Source organism: Drosophila santomea, chromosome X (genome assembly GCF_016746245.2).
Source record: "Drosophila santomea strain STO CAGO 1482 chromosome X, Prin_Dsan_1.1, whole genome shotgun sequence".
In the NCBI taxonomy this organism is placed as follows: Eukaryota; Metazoa; Arthropoda; class Insecta; order Diptera; family Drosophilidae; genus Drosophila; species Drosophila santomea.
In genome coordinates, this window is record NC_053021.2 from 5,285,675 (window position 1) to 5,302,783 (window position 17,109).

General features: G+C 38.8%; 1 protein-coding gene across 16 annotated transcripts in view; it reads right to left on the minus strand.

The window, feature by feature from the left end:
* Positions 1 to 1,383: 1,383 nt before the first annotated feature.
* Positions 1,384 to 17,109, minus strand: part of LOC120456109 (cAMP-specific 3',5'-cyclic phosphodiesterase) — a 106,834-nt gene continuing 91,108 nt past the window's right edge. For 9 of the 16 annotated variants that reach the window (XM_039642724.2, XM_039642722.2, XM_039642727.2 and 6 more), the window contains 9 exons: positions 13,217 to 13,321; positions 11,490 to 11,676; positions 11,184 to 11,277; positions 7,372 to 7,712; positions 7,024 to 7,288; positions 6,796 to 6,910; positions 6,574 to 6,736; positions 6,123 to 6,491; positions 1,384 to 5,967 (listed from right to left, as the gene is read on the minus strand). In XM_039642724.2, the coding sequence (XP_039498658.1) occupies positions 5,764 to 5,967; positions 6,123 to 6,491; positions 6,574 to 6,736; positions 6,796 to 6,910; positions 7,024 to 7,288; positions 7,372 to 7,712; positions 11,184 to 11,277; positions 11,490 to 11,676; positions 13,217 to 13,321 (1,843 nt within the window). In that variant the 3' untranslated portion in view covers positions 1,384 to 5,763. Of the gene's footprint in view, positions 5,968 to 6,122; positions 6,492 to 6,573; positions 6,737 to 6,795; positions 6,911 to 7,023; positions 7,289 to 7,371; positions 7,713 to 11,183; positions 11,278 to 11,489; positions 11,677 to 13,216; positions 13,322 to 13,884; positions 13,945 to 15,999; positions 16,420 to 17,109 lie in introns of those variants that run through there. The other 7 variants (XM_039642725.2, XM_039642723.2, XM_039642729.2 and 4 more) reach the window with 5 other exon arrangements.

Here is a 17,109-nt window from a genome sequence, read left to right on the forward strand (position 1 = left end):
AAAATAATATCCGGGCGGCTGAAATTTTCAAGAAATTTAAGAGATTCCCGATTTTAAGTACTAGGCGAATAAAAATCCCAGTAGGTAGCCAACGGTCCCTTTTTTAGCCTAAAATAGAGATGCCCGCGTGTAACAGATTTTTTGTCACGCTTCCAACAACCACATGGATATTTTATTTATGTCGTGATTGTCGTGCAAATCTCGTGCAACACACGTGAAGCACCGAGTGCACAATGTTACTGAGCATCTCTGATCTGAGTTCCGTTGAAAAGTAACGGGATTTCTCCTTAGAGGGCGCCTGAAAGCATGAAAGGGACGGCCACCATGGAAGTATAAGCTAGTTGTCTCGTTCTATGATAGCTGCTGGGACCTGCCTTCACCTGCTGAGATTTCTGTTCGCCTGGTGTGCGAAACGAAAAACAGGCCGATTTAGCAGCGAAAATAATATCCGGGCGGCTGAAATTTTCAAGAAATTTAAGAGATTCCCGATTTTAAGTACTAGGCGAATAAAAATCCCAGTAGGTAGCCAACGGTCCCTTTTTTAGCCTAAAATAGAGATGCCCGCGTGTAACAGATTTTTTGTCACGCTTCCAACAACCACATGGATATTTTATTTATGTCGTGATTGTCGTGCAAATCTCGTGCAACACACGTGAAGCACCGAGTGCACAATGTTACTGAGCATCTCTGATCTGAGTTCCGTTGAAAAGTAACGGGATTTCTCCTTAGAGGGCGCCTGAAAGCATGAAAGGGACGGCCACCATGGAAGTATAAGCTAGTTGTCTCGTTCTATGATAGCTGCTGGGACCTGCCTTCACCTGCTGAGATTTCTGTTCGCCTGGTGTGCGAAACGAAAAACAGGCCGATTTAGCAGCGAAAATAATATCCGGGCGGCTGAAATTTTCAAGAAATTTAAGAGATTCCCGATTTTAAGTACTAGGCGAATAAAAATCCCAGTAGGTAGCCAACGGTCCCTTTTTTAGCCTAAAATAGAGATGCCCGCGTGTAACAGATTTTTTGTCACGCTTCCAACAACCACATGGATATTTTATTTATGTCGTGATTGTCGTGCAAATCTCGTGCAACACACGTGAAGCACCGAGTGCACAATGTTACTGAGCATCTCTGATCTGAGTTCCGTTGAAAAGTAACGGGATTTCTCCTTAGAGGGCGCCTGAAAGCATGAAAGGGATGGCCATCATGGAAGTATAAGCTAGTTGTCTCGTTTTATTATATCTGCTGGGACCTACCTTCCACCTGCTGAGATTTCTGTTTGCCTGGTATCTGACTGAGAAAATTATATCGGGACGGGAAATATTTTCGATAAACAATGGAAATTTCGTTTTTTTTAGAAAATCCCTTGCAGAAAAAATACAACTGGAATATTTTTAAATATTATCTTTTCATTTATTTGTATTTTTTATTTTTTAATTTTTATTTTTAGTCTGTATTCCATAATCATTCAAATCTGTTTATAATGCCACCTGCTCAGTGTTTTACCATTTATCATTTGCCATGCGGCCTTTTTTAAAGCCAGAGAGTGACCTTTGTTCTTATATTCCATTAATATTACTTACTCTTGCATGCAATTATTTATTTGACTTTGGTTTTTCTCTTTGTTTTCAGGATAGATTTTCATTGGTTTCATAAATGATTACGCATTCACATACATAACTACATATATATACATAGAATATACATATATATGTATATGGTAATTCTGAGAGAGGCAAAACATAACCGAAACAATACATAACTAAACAACAAAAGCCAGCTCGTTACTACATATGTATATATTCATTTTGGGTGAATCAGACTGGGTAAGCCCTATTTGCTACTATAGTACACCCGATCAGTTTCAGTGGTAAATAACTTGCCGATTTTTCTCATTCTATTTTCACTTTTTCTTTTTCGGTTCGAAATCCCCAGAATTTTGATCTGGCGCAAATCGCTGTTCGTGTACGCGTTAATGTTTGTATGTATGTGTGTATTTTGTTCTTCTGTAGTTGTAGTCCTTGTTGTGGATGAGCTTTTTGTATATGTAATTGTATAAATTTCCAAAAAAAAAATGCCTAACTGTTTGCCCAGTAACGCCAGCGTTACGTGTTCTATATGTATATAATATCTTCCGATTCTCCACTCGATTGAAATGCCGACTTGCATTTTAAGCGAAAGGACTCGCTTACGATCGGCATTTCAAGCGGCATGTCCTTTTCCTTCTCATTTTCAAACAACCGTCGTCGCCAGCGCACAATTTATGGTATTTTTAAGAATATTTTTTTGTATATTTTGTTTTGTGTTTGCATTTTTGTTTTGCATTCGTCTTTGGTGTTTCCTCATTTCATTACAGTATAAAACGTGCCATTTCAATATCGTTTGTATTATTTGTTCTCTCTCTTCTTTTTCGTTTTTGGTTTTTGGGTTGTTTTGTTCCGGTATTTGGTTTAATTTGTTTGTCGCCTGTTTTATATATTTATAGATACATATATTGTAATACATATTTATATATATAGGTATTAAGTTATCTCAAAAAAAAGTTCTCAATTACGGCTAACAGCACATTAAACAGTTTTCATTTGGTTTTTCTTCGGCTTTACTCAACTTTAATCGATATTCCCAATAAATTTGGCCAACCTGTGCTACAAATGCTGATCTCTCTCTTTACCCACACATATATGTAAATTTACTTTACTTGCTTATGTCCCTCCATATATATGTAGGCATATTTAAGTGGGTATCCTTAATGCCATATGACGCTACAAAACTCTGTGTGTGCACATATGCGTGATTTTATATAGTTTATATACACTGATATAATTGGCGGCACGTCGATAGAAAAAAATTGGATAAAATAGAGTAGTCGTGGAAAGGGGATGGATAGGGGAGGGGGGATGGGGGATGGCGGAGTACGAATTGAGTGCCTCTACTAGACGATTCAATTTCAGTCAAAAATTGAGTGTTGTGGGGAGGGGGGATAAGATAGATGCCTCTTTAACTTTCTGGTAACTTTCGGATTTGCTCGACATTTGCTAACAATTACATTTAGATACTTTTCGACTTGTTCACTATAAATTGCTTGTTCTTATGGGTTTATGGGCTTGGACTTAAAGTTCATCGAATTACACATACACATACAACATCTGGTTAGGTTATGTTTCAACTCGAGTATACATCAAATGTCCGTTACTGCATATATTCCTAGTATATATCTATATATGTTGGTTGCATATGCATATAAATTTAAATGTTTGGTTAATACTCTGGTAAATTACATAATCGTATAGCTAGAGCTATAGCTATAGCTACACATGTACCAGTGCCGCTGTTGCTGCGGAACTCTGTAGGTTTTCTTTTCCAGCTTTATTGTTCTGCGGAAAGACTTCACTCGCAGGAAAATTCGTATTACAAATACAATACTTAGTAGTTTATTTTTTCTGTTTTTTAGTTTTTATTTTGTTATTTTGTAGGAGGAGAAAAAAGTCATATGGTTTTGTTTTTTTTTTGTTTGTTTTCTTTCTTTTATTTATTTCACTCAATTTGTTAAAGTAGCTTTTGGTTTTTGTTTAAGTTTGCCATGGACTTGCCGTAATTTTTGTTTTTGTCGCAACTATGGTTCAATTAATAATATATGTGTGTATGTATGTAGGTAATATATCTTGCTGTATTTGCTGAAGGTCGATTAAGTTTCGAAAAAAAGTAGTTCTGAAGCGCACATTTACAATGCTGCTTAAATTGCTATAAAGTATCTCTTGTTCTTCAACTTTCCATCTCGCTTTTAATGATATTTTTAGACCATCAAGGTTCCACTTCATTTCATTACATTTCATTCACATATCATATTATATATATATATATATATATATATTTGTAATAAAAAAAAACACTATTTTATGCGCGGATCCTGCCCGCTTCAACACAAAAAAGAAATATATATAGCACTAGGTCTGAAAAAATAATGTTTTTGGGTAATAAATTAATAACAATAAAACATAATATAAACAATAGTTAAATTATGCGCGTTTAGAATTTGGCCTGCCACATTGATCGATCCGCGCACCAGCGCCAGTATCGTGACTTTATATATGCATATAGGATATATATCTATGTTGTATAGGTTAGGTTAAGTAATCATATTATAGCCAAAGACTTTTTGGGATTATATCGTTTGTGTTGGTTGTTATTTTGCTTTGCTTTGGTTTTACAGTTGGTTAACTAAACAGTTTTTGTGCTTGAAGAGTCTTTTTTTGGTGGTGTTTCCTTTGTAAATTGTGAGTGGCCTCTGCCTCAGTGGCCGGTTGCCAGTTATGTATGTTTGTTCACTAAATTCATGAAAGCTCCTTCTCTTTCTTGTCCTGGTGTCTTGTCTCTTTCGTTTTTAATTTGTGTGGCTCAGTAAGTAGCTTAGTAACTAGTAAAATAATGGTATAAGTAATATATAGCGAAAAATATTTGCGAAGACAGCGTTTGAAATTATTTTCGGTTTATCTCTCATTCTTTTCTGGAAGCAAATTAAATTGCAATTTAAATTGAAAATTGAAATGGAAATTCTTTAGCTAATTGTACAATAGTTATTCTCTTTCCGTTTTTCCTTTTCCTCCTTTTCCACTTAGTTCCCTATTTATGTGTGTTTTTGGCTTTGTTTTCATTTTAGTTTAGCTGCAACATGTGCTAGCCGCTTGATTTAAATTCGAGTCCAACATTTAAATTATTTACAAATAATATTAAAAAAAAATATTTATATCATATATATTACTATACAACTACAGTCTGGCTGTAGAATGTTCCATTCATCATTCTCTTTTGTTTTTTGGGGTTTTGGGTTGTGGATTTAGAATTAACTTGGTTTCAACTCGGTTGGCTTTCAATTTTGGTTTAATTCACTGGGTTCTTACACTTTACATGGCTGATTTTCTTTCGCTTCTATCGCTGTGGTCTAAATTATAAAAAACTCCATGTGCTGCTGTTATCAGTTTATCAGTTAGATCTAGCGTTATCAATCAAGTAAAATAAATCTGTTTGGTGCATGCAAAACATTAAAAACTTAATAACTTCTCTTAAGCTAGGTCGTATTAATTATTCCTTTTCGTTTGCCTGATTCTCTGCGTTAAATATTTCACTTTAGTCAATGGATTAAAAGAGGAGACTCTGCTACGGGTCTTCCTCTGATTGATATATACTACTTCAGATGAATTTGACAAAAATCATTTACCTGCACATGCAACAAAAATTGTATATATAAAGGGGAGGGGTAAGAGAGGGTTTCTTAGGGTTTGGGGCGGGAGTTTTGGTATCGTCTTATTATTACTTATCAATTTTTTTCTCATTATCTTTGCTTTGTCTTGAATTTAGTGTGTCTATGTGTTTAACAATATGTACTTATTGATTTTTCTTAGTTAGCTCTGCCTCCTCCTCCTTTTTTAAGTGTATTTTCAACATCAATCTCGGGTTCCATTAAGTAAACTTCTAATTTCCTTTGTCGATTTTCTCTAGACTTTAAAGGTTTAACGGTAGTTTTGCTATTGCTGTTTGGATTTTTGTATGCATTTAAACATTGGTATAATATTTCCTTACTTGGGTTTTTGTTTTTTTTTTTTGTATTTTTTTTTTGCATTTTTTCCAAGAGTTTTTCTTTGTTTTTTTTTGTTTGTTTTTCGTTTTAGGTTTTTGTTTGGTTTTTTTTTGTGTTAATAGTAGTCACTAACGTAATAGGAAAAAGTTGTGAGCCTTTTCCTGTAATTTGCGATAAATTCCCACGACTCTCCGTCACATTCCACCGTGTTGCGCTTGGTTTTGGCAGCCACCCGTTCTAGGTGCCACACCCCCGCCTGCACCGCCACCGCCACCAGCCCCGCTTAGCGCGGAGGCGGCGGTGGTTCCGGTGGTGCCAGTGGTGGTGCTCTCGCCACCACTCTCGTCGCCCTCCTCCAGCTCGGCGAGGTTTTCTTGGTCGGACTCCTCAAGGGTTACCTATTTGTAACACGAAATGCAACACAGTTATTAAGAGTTTGAGTTTCATTTGGTACTTGAACTCAGAACTGACACGGATTTGAAAGGAAAATCTATGCCCCCTATGTTACCGGGTCAGTAACTGAGTTGTGTACTATCAGGGGGAGGATGCTCACTTGAAAGCGTATCCTGTCCTCCTGCGGATTCTCATCGACGCCCGATGGCGGCGGCGAGGGCGGTATCATGCTCTGGTAGTAGTCTCTGTTCTCTTCAAGCGTGTCGAGTATATCCTGGGCATCCGGGTGCACCAGGTCCGCCCAGGTCTCCCAAAGTGGGTGGACGATGTAGTCGATGAAGCCCACCTGCGACTTCTCGATGGTGGCATTGTGGCGGTCGCACATGGGACTGATGTCCATGCCCGATTCGCGCTCCTTGTCGCCCTGCAGGAAGAACTCCTCCATGAGCAGGGCTACCCAGCGCTTGTAAAGCGGCAGCGGCTTGGTGGGATTGCTCAGATCGGCGCAGTGCACCAGATTCTCAAGCACCTATTGGGAAAGAGTGGTATGTGTTAGTGGGTATAGTGTTAGCATAACACATGACCCCCAAGGGCAAGGGGGCACCACTCACCTGTATGCGATCGGTGTAGTTGTCCAACAGCAGTACGCCGGAGCCGGCCACCTTCTTGGTTTCCACCATTGTCTTTAGGTCGGCCAGCAGACTCATGTGCTTGGACATGTCCGTAGACAGCACAATATCAATAACCATTTTCCTCAATGTTTGGCGTTGTTTCCTGCACACGAAAGACATTAATTATTTATTGAGTTTTCCATCTGAATATTATAAACTCACTTTTGCATATTACAGAATATATCACATCCTTGATTTTGTAATAATTTAAAGGCAACAGCTAAATGATGATTTTCCAAAACAGATTCGTCATTGTACATTAATGCTAGTTCGGAACCTGTGGCAAAATGAAAATGTTTTATAATTAGTAATTTTAGTAATTATTGGACTAATTTTGTGTGACATGTGCCAATTGGCATGGCATGGCTCACAAACTAAAGGAACACGCACTTGAGTTAACCAAGAACTGATTGGTTAAGCCGGGATGATCAACATCGTGGATGCAAGCGGCGAACAGCGCCCCGCCCACTTCGAGCGGTGTGAATACGCCCTCCAGCGCCGGTGTGTTGAGTAGCACGTTGGTGCTTTGGGTCACGTCGGCGGCATGCAGCGAATTGTGAAACGGATTGTCTTTGACGTAGTGGTCCTCCAGAGTAGACATAAAGTTAAGAAAAGTTTTCGGTGGTATCATAAGACTGGTCAGTAATTCTCTACTCTGTGGGGTGAAAAGTAAAAAACAGAAGGAGAAGTCAGTTTTTAAAAGTACATTACTGGTATTAGTTTCGTTTCGTTTCGCACCTGAAATATGGTGTATGCCACACAGGTGAGCGGTCGATTGACGCTGAACTCGCCGATGCTGAATATCTGAATGCCCCAGGTGTCCAGTTCGCCGAGCAGGGTGCCCAGCTCATTTTCCCTGGGTGTCTCCACACCGAAGGTGGGCAGCCGTTCGCCGGTGAAGCTGTTCGTGTGCGACAGTGGCCTCTTTACGCCGCTGATCTGCGACATGGGCGGGCCGCGCGGCGAGCGGGAGCGCGCATACTGTCCGGCGGACTGCTGACCAGCGGCTGCGTTGGCGGCCACCAGTTCCGGGTTATCCTCCACGCGCAGCGACGGCAAGTCGAACTCCTGCTGCTTGTCTGCAAACGATTGAACACACAAATCCATGTTGAATAGGTTAATCAAGCTTACAGTCTTATATTCTATTCCATTCATGATATTCCATGATATTAATTTTTTTTAAATAACACCCGCTGTGTGGTACAGAGCATACTAACTCAAAAATAACCGTCTGCCACAAACACACATGTGCCAGGCAGCTGATCTATACCAGAGAACTGCAGCATTTATACATAATTATTATTTATACTTAATTAAAACTATTCTATTTCTATTGCTCCAGCTGGCATTTAAAGTGAAATTATAAACTTATCAGTAAGGTAGCTGAAAGTATTAGGTTACATTAAAAGGAAATAATGAATAATACTAAATAACACTAAATACTAAATACTAAATAATACTAAATACTTAATACTAAATAATACCAAAATATATGTGCCCTTCTCTGCGCTTCTCAAAAGTTCTACGTAAACAAACAACTTTTTCGATGAATTTTTAAAAAATACTAATTGTGAGTGAGTAGTGCAGTGATTTTATGTGGCAGCAGAGGATATCAACAATGTGATTTCGACCTACTGTAGGAAGTGCCTGAGCTAGTTTTTTTCCAGGAGCTACAATTAGCTGTCAGCTCTGACGTGGAAAGAGCTTGAGGAAAGGGGTGAGTGCCTGGGGGGAAATGGAGAGGGACGCTTAACTTTCTGACTTTTGGCTGCGGCTTCTGTGGCTGCTTGTTTTTTGTATCATTTTAAAAAGAAAAATTATACATTTATAAAGTTAGATATGGGAAGCAAATAATATAATATATAAAAAAGAAATGTCTATTTCGTCTTCTTTAAATTTTTGTAAAATTAAGAGAAAAAAGGGACTATCTATAGATTTTGGGCATAATCTATTTCCTTTTTCAGTAATTATGTTACCACCGACACAAAAAATGCCACTCTTGCAGTTCTCTGATCTATACCTACATCTGCATATTTCTATAACCGAATGGCAGCGAGATGTGGGCCAAGCAGAAGGATGTGGAAGCAAAAGGATGTGGAGCAGCGACCCAAGTCCTTCAACTCGCATTGCTCAGGGCCTTTCTTCTCACTCGGTGCTTAAATAGCCATATAAATATTCAAGCGTTCGACGGCAAACAAGCAAAACTTTTGCAGTTTTCCATTCAAAATTCCATTGCCTACTTTTTGGGGGCCGCAGCCCTTAACCCCTCGCTGCCCAATTGTTTTTGTGTTTTTCGCTGTTTGTGGCATAGAGAGCAAATTCAAATTGCCTGTGCATAAATTAATATTCATTTCAAATTCCAAATTGCGTTGAATTTTCGTTTGCCTGTACAAAACTAAAAACTTAAAACTACACACATAAAACATAAATAACCAAGCCCATTGGTTGCTTTTTCTGCCTCTTCGGTGTTTTCATGGATGGGCTTTATTTGCCAACATAGAGCGACGCAAGCGACAGGATTGTGTCCTTTTAATGTGTCCCATGTTTTCTCACATTTGATCAATTGTTGCAAGCCCGTACTTAAAGCACAATTTAAAGGCATTAAAGTCAAGGTTTTTTTTTGGTTTTTCAATCCTTGCGAGTTTTTTTTCGCATGCTCCAAAATTTTTTCCTTTCAAGGGAAAATTTATTCACCTGATATGTGTGACAGGATCTTGTTTTGCATATGCTGCTGTCCTCACTTTCTCTTCGTATTTTTTTTCTTTTTGAGATTGTTCTGTTCCTAGGGCGAATTTCAGGTGCTGAAATCTGTTTTGGTCCGCCATAATTTTTTTGGGCCATCTCCCTACCCACCTTCCTCCTTTATTTCTTCCTTTATTTTTTTTGACTTTCGAGGTCGAGGCTTCTGTTTCAAATGAAGTGTTACAAATGGACATTAGGCAGCCGTGTGTGTGTGGGGTATTTTTTACTGTGTGTATCCCCCAAATGCGATTTTATGCTTGATAAACTACGCCAACAACAAGTTAGTTGGGTTAGGCCTGAAAATTCTAGTGAAAAGGTAGGTTTAGATCCCGAGAAGGTCACTTTATCCCCCGGCTGGTGTTCCCTCCTCCTCCACTCCTCCCTTGGCCACTCTTTCAGTGGCTGCTCAGTGAAGCAGAAATATGGACAAATGTGCAAATATGCCCGATATCCTTTCGCTCCCTGTGTTCCCACTTTTTTCTCCTACGCTTTTAACTCCTTTTTCGTTGCTTTTTGACTAGGTGCGGCCTCTTTGTTTGTCCACGCTAACGCCACGCCTACCGCCCACTTTGCACGGAAAGAAAATAAATTAAGATACAAAGACATATGTAGGGCTAACTACTTTAGGTTGATAAATGGAAAACTAGAATATTGTCTGTCGTTGAAAATGTTCTTCTTTTGGTTCTTGATTTTTTAGAAACCAACAATAAATAGTTTCATATTGAATTTGTTATCTGTGTAGCCGCCGAGCGGTCACTTTTTAAACCTCGATTGTATTCCCGTTGCCGCACAAAGTGCCACCAAATTGGCTTTCCGCAGGACAAACGGCGAAAAGCGGAGAGTGGGTGGAGAACGGGGGAAAACTTTTCGGAGAAAATGAGGAACGGCAGTGCGCGTGCATGGGTCTCCGCTTTGGGGGATTGGCTCGCAGGTTAACAATGAAATTTCCACTTCATCTGTTTTTATGCTGCTCTGCATAATTTCATTTTGCACTTTCAATTCGAAATAACGATAGAGACTTCTTCTTTTTTTTACCCTAATTAAAATCAATGAACGAATACTAGTCCTCAAAATCTATCAAAACGATCTATGATGCTTTTTTTAAGCTTGTCTAGATCTAAAGTCCGCTACCTAGAAACACTAATAAATATAAATAGTAGATTTAATACTCGTTCAAGGGTATTATTGCCTCGACCAGTTTCAGACGGTTTAGACCATGGAGTTGTATAATTTTTTTTTTAGTTTTTTCGCTCTATTTTGTTGCCTCTGTAGCGCAGATGGAAGGCTTGAGGCTTTAGCCACTTGAACTCCATTCTTCTGCTCTCTCGCGTCGCGGTGGCTAATGCGATTTTATTGCATACTTTGGTGAGCCGAGCAGCTAGAAAAACTACGGAAAAGTATGAAAAACTACAGGGCGCGAGACGAAGACAGGCCGAAAAACAAATTGCAGCTAGCGAAAGTTAAAGCCGCAAAACATCTTGAATAACTTTGAGGCCCCAAATGCGTGGCATCAGCGGGGTTTTTGATGGGCTAAGTCATAGTTTGTGGCGTCGGTGACGCGGCGGAATCGCAAATAAGGGGTTAAGGGGGATAAATAGAATGGGAAATCCACGGGAAATGATTCGAGCGCTGGGATTGTTTTGCAAAAAGTTTGCCGTGAAATGAGTTTCCATCTGGAAACGGATCGATGGGGGGATTTCAGTTGAAGTTGCTTCAGTTGAATGAAAGCTTGAGAGAAATAATGGGTTTGCAGGAGCGCAGTAATCTAATTTAAATACATATATTTAAGAACTATCGAAGAAACTCACCCAAAAAAGTGGAACATATATATTCGGAAATCTGATTTCCCGATCTGCTGGACTCGCTGAAGTGCGACAGCTCCTTGTTGAGCATGCGTTTGAACTGAAACGGTAAAAGTTTTGATTAAGTTATCTTATGCATATGAATGAGGCTGAGATAAAGACTAACAATCCTTTTTTTATGACTAAACTACGAACTTAAAAGGCATGAAAAACTTTACTCGATAGCAAAACATTTGGTAATGTAAAAAAAATTGAATCTATCTCTATTCGCTGTAACTTGAATGTGAAGAAGGGAGTGAGTTGAGATCGTACCTTGAGCGAGGCCATGTCGGAGACGCTGCGATGGGTCTGGATGGTCTCCAGCTGGTCGAGGCACCAGTCCAGCTCCTCGATGGTGTCGGTGGCCAGGCGGGTGTAGGCCTCCTCGCCCTGGGACAGCGGGGCTCCTTGGGGGTTTCCCGATCGCGAGGCCGACGAGGATTGGTTGGGCCGCCTGGATCTTGATGGATTAATACACAGTTTCCACACACACACACACACACACGCACGCACACGCACACAGAGAGAGGTTAGGGGATTGGGAAATGGGCGGGAGGTAGGCGGTTGGTTTCGGGGTGCAGATACAACAAACGAACATAATCATCAAACAAACAAACAAAAAAACAAACGAATCAACAAACCATCGAACAATCATTTAAGGGAGCATGGTAAGCAAATATGGAATTTTAGTGGATTTAATTGAGCAATAGTTGTTTAAAATCAAAATAGGGGATAGGGAGTGGGGAGCATGGAGCATGGAGCATGGATGGTTATGGAATGTCACGTTGCACGGTGTGGGTGTGGCAGGAGGAGAACACGACATTTAGATTTGTGATTTTGCAAAAGTATCGGTGACACACATAGACACATATGGAAATGGCAAAATCAGAAAGAGAGTTAGAGAGAGAGAGAGAGCGAGAGAAAGCGGAAGAAAGAGAAAAAATATTTATATTTGTGAATTTTCATCATTTTTTGGGGGTTCAACTTTCTATTTACAGCAATCACTGCAACTCTGGGGGTTTGGGGGGGGGGTTTATAGGGGCCAGGGGGCTGCAGGGGGTTAATGTTAGATATTGGGTTATGTGCTTTAACCCATTGCTGCAAGGCGTGCATCTCTTCAAACAAACGGATTTATTTACAATATTTTATATGATTAAGTGTTATTGACGTTTTGGGTTACTATCAGGAGAACTTGATTTAATTCAAATAACATTTGTTTATGTTGTTTATAAATTTGTTGATATCATTTCTTCAAATATGTATGTATGTATGATGGTATCAAAACAACTAACTTATAAGCAGCAAACAACAAGACATGTTTTTTTTTTTTGTGGTTGAACAAACAAATTATTAATTGTTCTTTGGAAAATTGACTTTTCATAGCTTCTCAACAGAAATGCTCTCTAAATTTACGTTTTGCGCCATGAATATACAAATTCCACGAAAATATTCGTATAAAATTCGTTTTTCTGTCCCACTTGTTTTTGGCGATATACTTGGCGATATTTTTGGAACATTTCGCGTCATCTGTGAAAAGTTTGGGGTTTTATCGAATGCCGTGTTTGTTAGTGTGTACCTCCAACCTTTCGTAGGGTTCTATTTATATTTTTTCATTTAATCTATATGTGTTTTTGTTTTTTCCCCCTTTTTAATAGACCGACCATCAAAAGTTATTGTTGGATGCGAGTGTTATTTTGTTTGTTGTCATTGTGGTCGCTGCTTTTGATTAATTAAAGTGTGAGACGACAAAAAACACACACCAAGACCAGAGAGGGAGGGAGAGAGAGACAGAGAGGGAGAGTGAGTAGGTTAAGGCGAGCAGAGAACAGGCGGCAGCACACATAGGGGTTAAGGGGGGTTAAAATAGTGTGAGATTTCATATTTTTTCGGGGTCAAGTACATTGCATATACATAATACACAACAAATTGAATGCCTTCCGGGGGTTGAGGGGGGTTTGGGGGGTGGTAAAAGGGGCGTGTCAGGGTCACAATACACTTACTTGTTTGATGCTGGAACATTTGTCAGACTTAATAAATTGTTGCGCACTGAACGTAAGCTGGCTAAAATTTGGGCGAAAGGCGTCACAATGAGATCCTCGCCGTGGCTGCAAAAAAAGGTGAAAGAAAGTGTGGAGAATAGTGGAATATCATTAGTTTGCATTGAAATGATAATCGTATTCCTCAAAATAAGCTAAGCCCAATAAAAGAAAAGCCGTGTTAAGCCATGCAATTAAATTACCCATTACAATAATCTATAATATATATATATATATATATATAAATTATCTAATCATTTAAAATAAATTAAAAACTTGCTTATAATAAGAGAAGGTTTCCAGTTCTGCACAAGAATTGCTTGACCAAAATGTCGTGCATAAAAATGCATTAACTAATTTGAATATTTCCCTTTGAAGTAAAGAATACTACTTATATGCACATAATGAAACATAATGATATTAAGTACCATAGCTTTCCTTTGCATTTTGCAAAATAAACAATATAATAGAAACTGGTCTTTAAATATCTCAGCAAATAGCATGAGAACAGAATTTTTCAGGGCGATAGGTGTTAAACCTATTGATGTTTTCCGCATTACTCTGTAATTTGCCATAATAATTGCAAAATGTGTTTGGAAACATATAAAAGTCGGTCAACCAAATCCTCTTACATCGTACAAGATTCTAAGGCTCTTTGATGCATTGCCAAAAGCTGCGAAAACAAGACCATAAATAACACCAAGAATTTTAAACGAAAAATTTGCTAATTTATTTAAATTTCTCTCTCTCTTATTTTTGTTTTTTGTTTTTGCTGTATTTTGTTGAAACTATGTAATTTGCTTGGCACTCATTTTGAGTAGAATTTAAATGGCAAAATGTTGTGAAAATCGATAACGTTGTTCTAAAAAAGGCCAGTGAATGTCCTCAAATAAAAAAAGACCAGCGAAAAGGGACGCCATGGCGACGGCCAAGTTTCGGTTTTTATCCGCCGCCTTTTTTATGCTGAAAATTCCACGCAAATTGCGGAAAACATGTAGAAATAAAACGGGACTCGAAGGACATTCGAGGCGTGGCCCATGGACCGGACTTTTCCACTAGGCAAAGTGGCTGAGATTTTTGCGCTGTGTGCCAAAAATAAAACAAAAAGGAAGCCGAAGCCGAAGCCGCAATGTACGAAGAAATACCGAAAATCGCATTGGGCAGAAACAAGGAGACGGAGACACGAAACACGTTGACAAACAAAAAATGGCATAAATAATTAAGTATAAAAAGCGAATACATATGGACAGATGTGTGTTTAGTTATGTGTATATATTGTGTATTAAGTTGCGGGGGCGTTCACTTCGGTGGCGTCACGAATTGGTAGACAAATTAAACGCAGTGAAACGGCGCCAAAGAATTTAAATGAAAATTTATTGAAAGCAGAACGTCAGGGTTGGGTAATATTTGCTATCATCTCATTAAAATAAAGATCATCATTAGACAGACCAAAGCATACAAGTCGCCTTTAAGCCTCAAATAATTTCCTCAATTTCCAATTAGCAGAAACGAAAAATTTTTCATCGAAAAAGGCGCAAAGTGCCATTGAGTGATATTTTAATGTGGTAAAATGGAAAAGTTGACCTCCTTTGCGGCCACAATTACAACAACGAAAAGCCAGCAAAAACGGCCTATTGCAATTCACATTTGTGGCCACTTTTTTCCCTTCTCTCATCGCCTGTCTCACGCTATTTGCTTAACACACTTGCGTTCGGTTTCCCTGACTTTTGGCACGTCGCCTATAGCATGAAAATCGGACAGAAAAATCGTGCCAGACATTATCCATCGATAAGCGAACCGAGCGAACAACCGAACAACTCTGGAAAACGGCGGGAAATTTGAGCGAGCATTCAAAACAAATGGGTTTGTCTGCTTTTGTACTTGAAGAACTTTCATGATGGTTAATTTTTTTGTTGACACTGATTTGTCATTTCGTTCAAAGACATTCTGGGGGTGCGTCCACCCCTGAATATTTCTTATTGTTTCTGTGCCATTTCGCCAGCTATTTCGGTGTATTTATATTGCGACGCATTTTCAACACGCCCCCCAGAGATCGCCTCTTTAGTTAAAAACACAGCGTGCCTCATCAAAAGTATAATAGATAATAATAATAAAAGAAAAACGATGTAAATAACTACATTTTAATCACTATATTTGGTCGCAAGTCAACTATTTGAAGCAAAATGGGAAATCCAAACGGATTCTTGGAAATTGGACAGTTTAACTCATATTTCTTATATGGACATCCACTAAAAGCCTAATGACAAAGGGATACAGAAATACGCATCATTTCTGGGAATTCGTGGGAGAATATATCTTTAAAACGCAATGATATTCACTCAAATTGAAATACAAAGTCTTTAGCCAAACGCCTGTTGTCATATTGAGGAAGGGAATTCCCCGCAGTTCGCAGAAAAGCAATGTCTGTGACAATAAAATGTAAATTAAAATGAAAATGAAAAATTAATATATCAGAAAGAGTATATGGAAAATCTAAAGCTCAGCCAACATATTGGCATAGAAATAAACGCGAGCCAAAGATCATAATTAATGGAGGCACATATAGAAGACACGCGGCCTGTTGGATGTCATTAAAATTGAAATTGGCTGTATTTTTCAATAAATATGTATTTCAAGAAATACGTGTACGTATATCTATAGAAAAGGCAAAACTATTTTGAGAGCTGGCCATAAATGGCCCTGATCGGGCCAGTCTATATCCAGTATATCCCTTGATATTTATGTACCTGCGCTGTGACTTGATAGAGAACATGTTGTCCCGATCGTTGAGAATGGTCACAGCCAAATCGTCCTGCATTATCGAGGGTATCATGTTGAAGAAACTATGCACTCGCGGCAGAGACTGCGACGATGCTGAGTTTTTGTTTAGCATTTTGCTAGATTTTTGCACAAATCAAAACCAAACAAAAAACAAAAAAAAATTAAATAAAATAAACGCGATGTTTTTAGATGAAACGAGATTAACAATCACTTTTGGCCCCCATGGGCCCACTAGACAGATATTTTTTTCTCGCTTGATTAAAGTCTTGTAAGTCGCATGTTATTGTTTAGTTCTTCTGTGATTGAAGCAATCGCTTGGATTTTCGTGTTTGAGATTTCCGCGGCTAGTTTGAGATTTTTTCGAAATTTCCACGAGCAACCGCAAAACGAGAATGAAGCGCGTCCCGCGGCAGAAAAATACAGAAATCAGAAAACACAGTGGCCAAACACACGTAAAAGAAAAATTATCGTAGACGAGTCTCGCGAGAGCAGAGCGCACAAATTATATTCAACTTATAAAAAAGGAAAAAAAAAAAAATATTTCTACTTGTCGCTCGTGAGAGTGTTTCTTTTCGTATTTTCATCTCGCTTAAGATTTCAGCTTGCTTTTCATCTTCATCAGGCGAGCAGAGCAGCAGTTGCTCAATTATGGGGATACAGGGTGCATATAAATTTGATAAATGCCATACTTTTAAATCCGTTTGTAATGCAAATGATATCCAAATAATAATTGAATGCAAAAATGCATAGAGAACTGTTTTGACTGTTTGGTATAGACTTCAACGAGACACCCTGTTTTTGGGAATACGTCCTTCTCTGGCACTTCATCATTATTATCAGCGGCGTCGTCATAGGCAACGCAACTATAATCATGATGATCATTCGGAATGAGAAAAGATAGCTACGCTCAAATAATTTAATTTTCATTTGCAGTGCCCTTCCCTACCCTTCTCTGCTACCAGCGCTTTTCCCATCGCACTTACCTACGCTAATGCTTAATAAATTCCCCCTCTCTATTTTCGCTGTTGTGGGCTTCAATCGCTGCTTAATATTAATAGTACTAATATTCTTGTTTT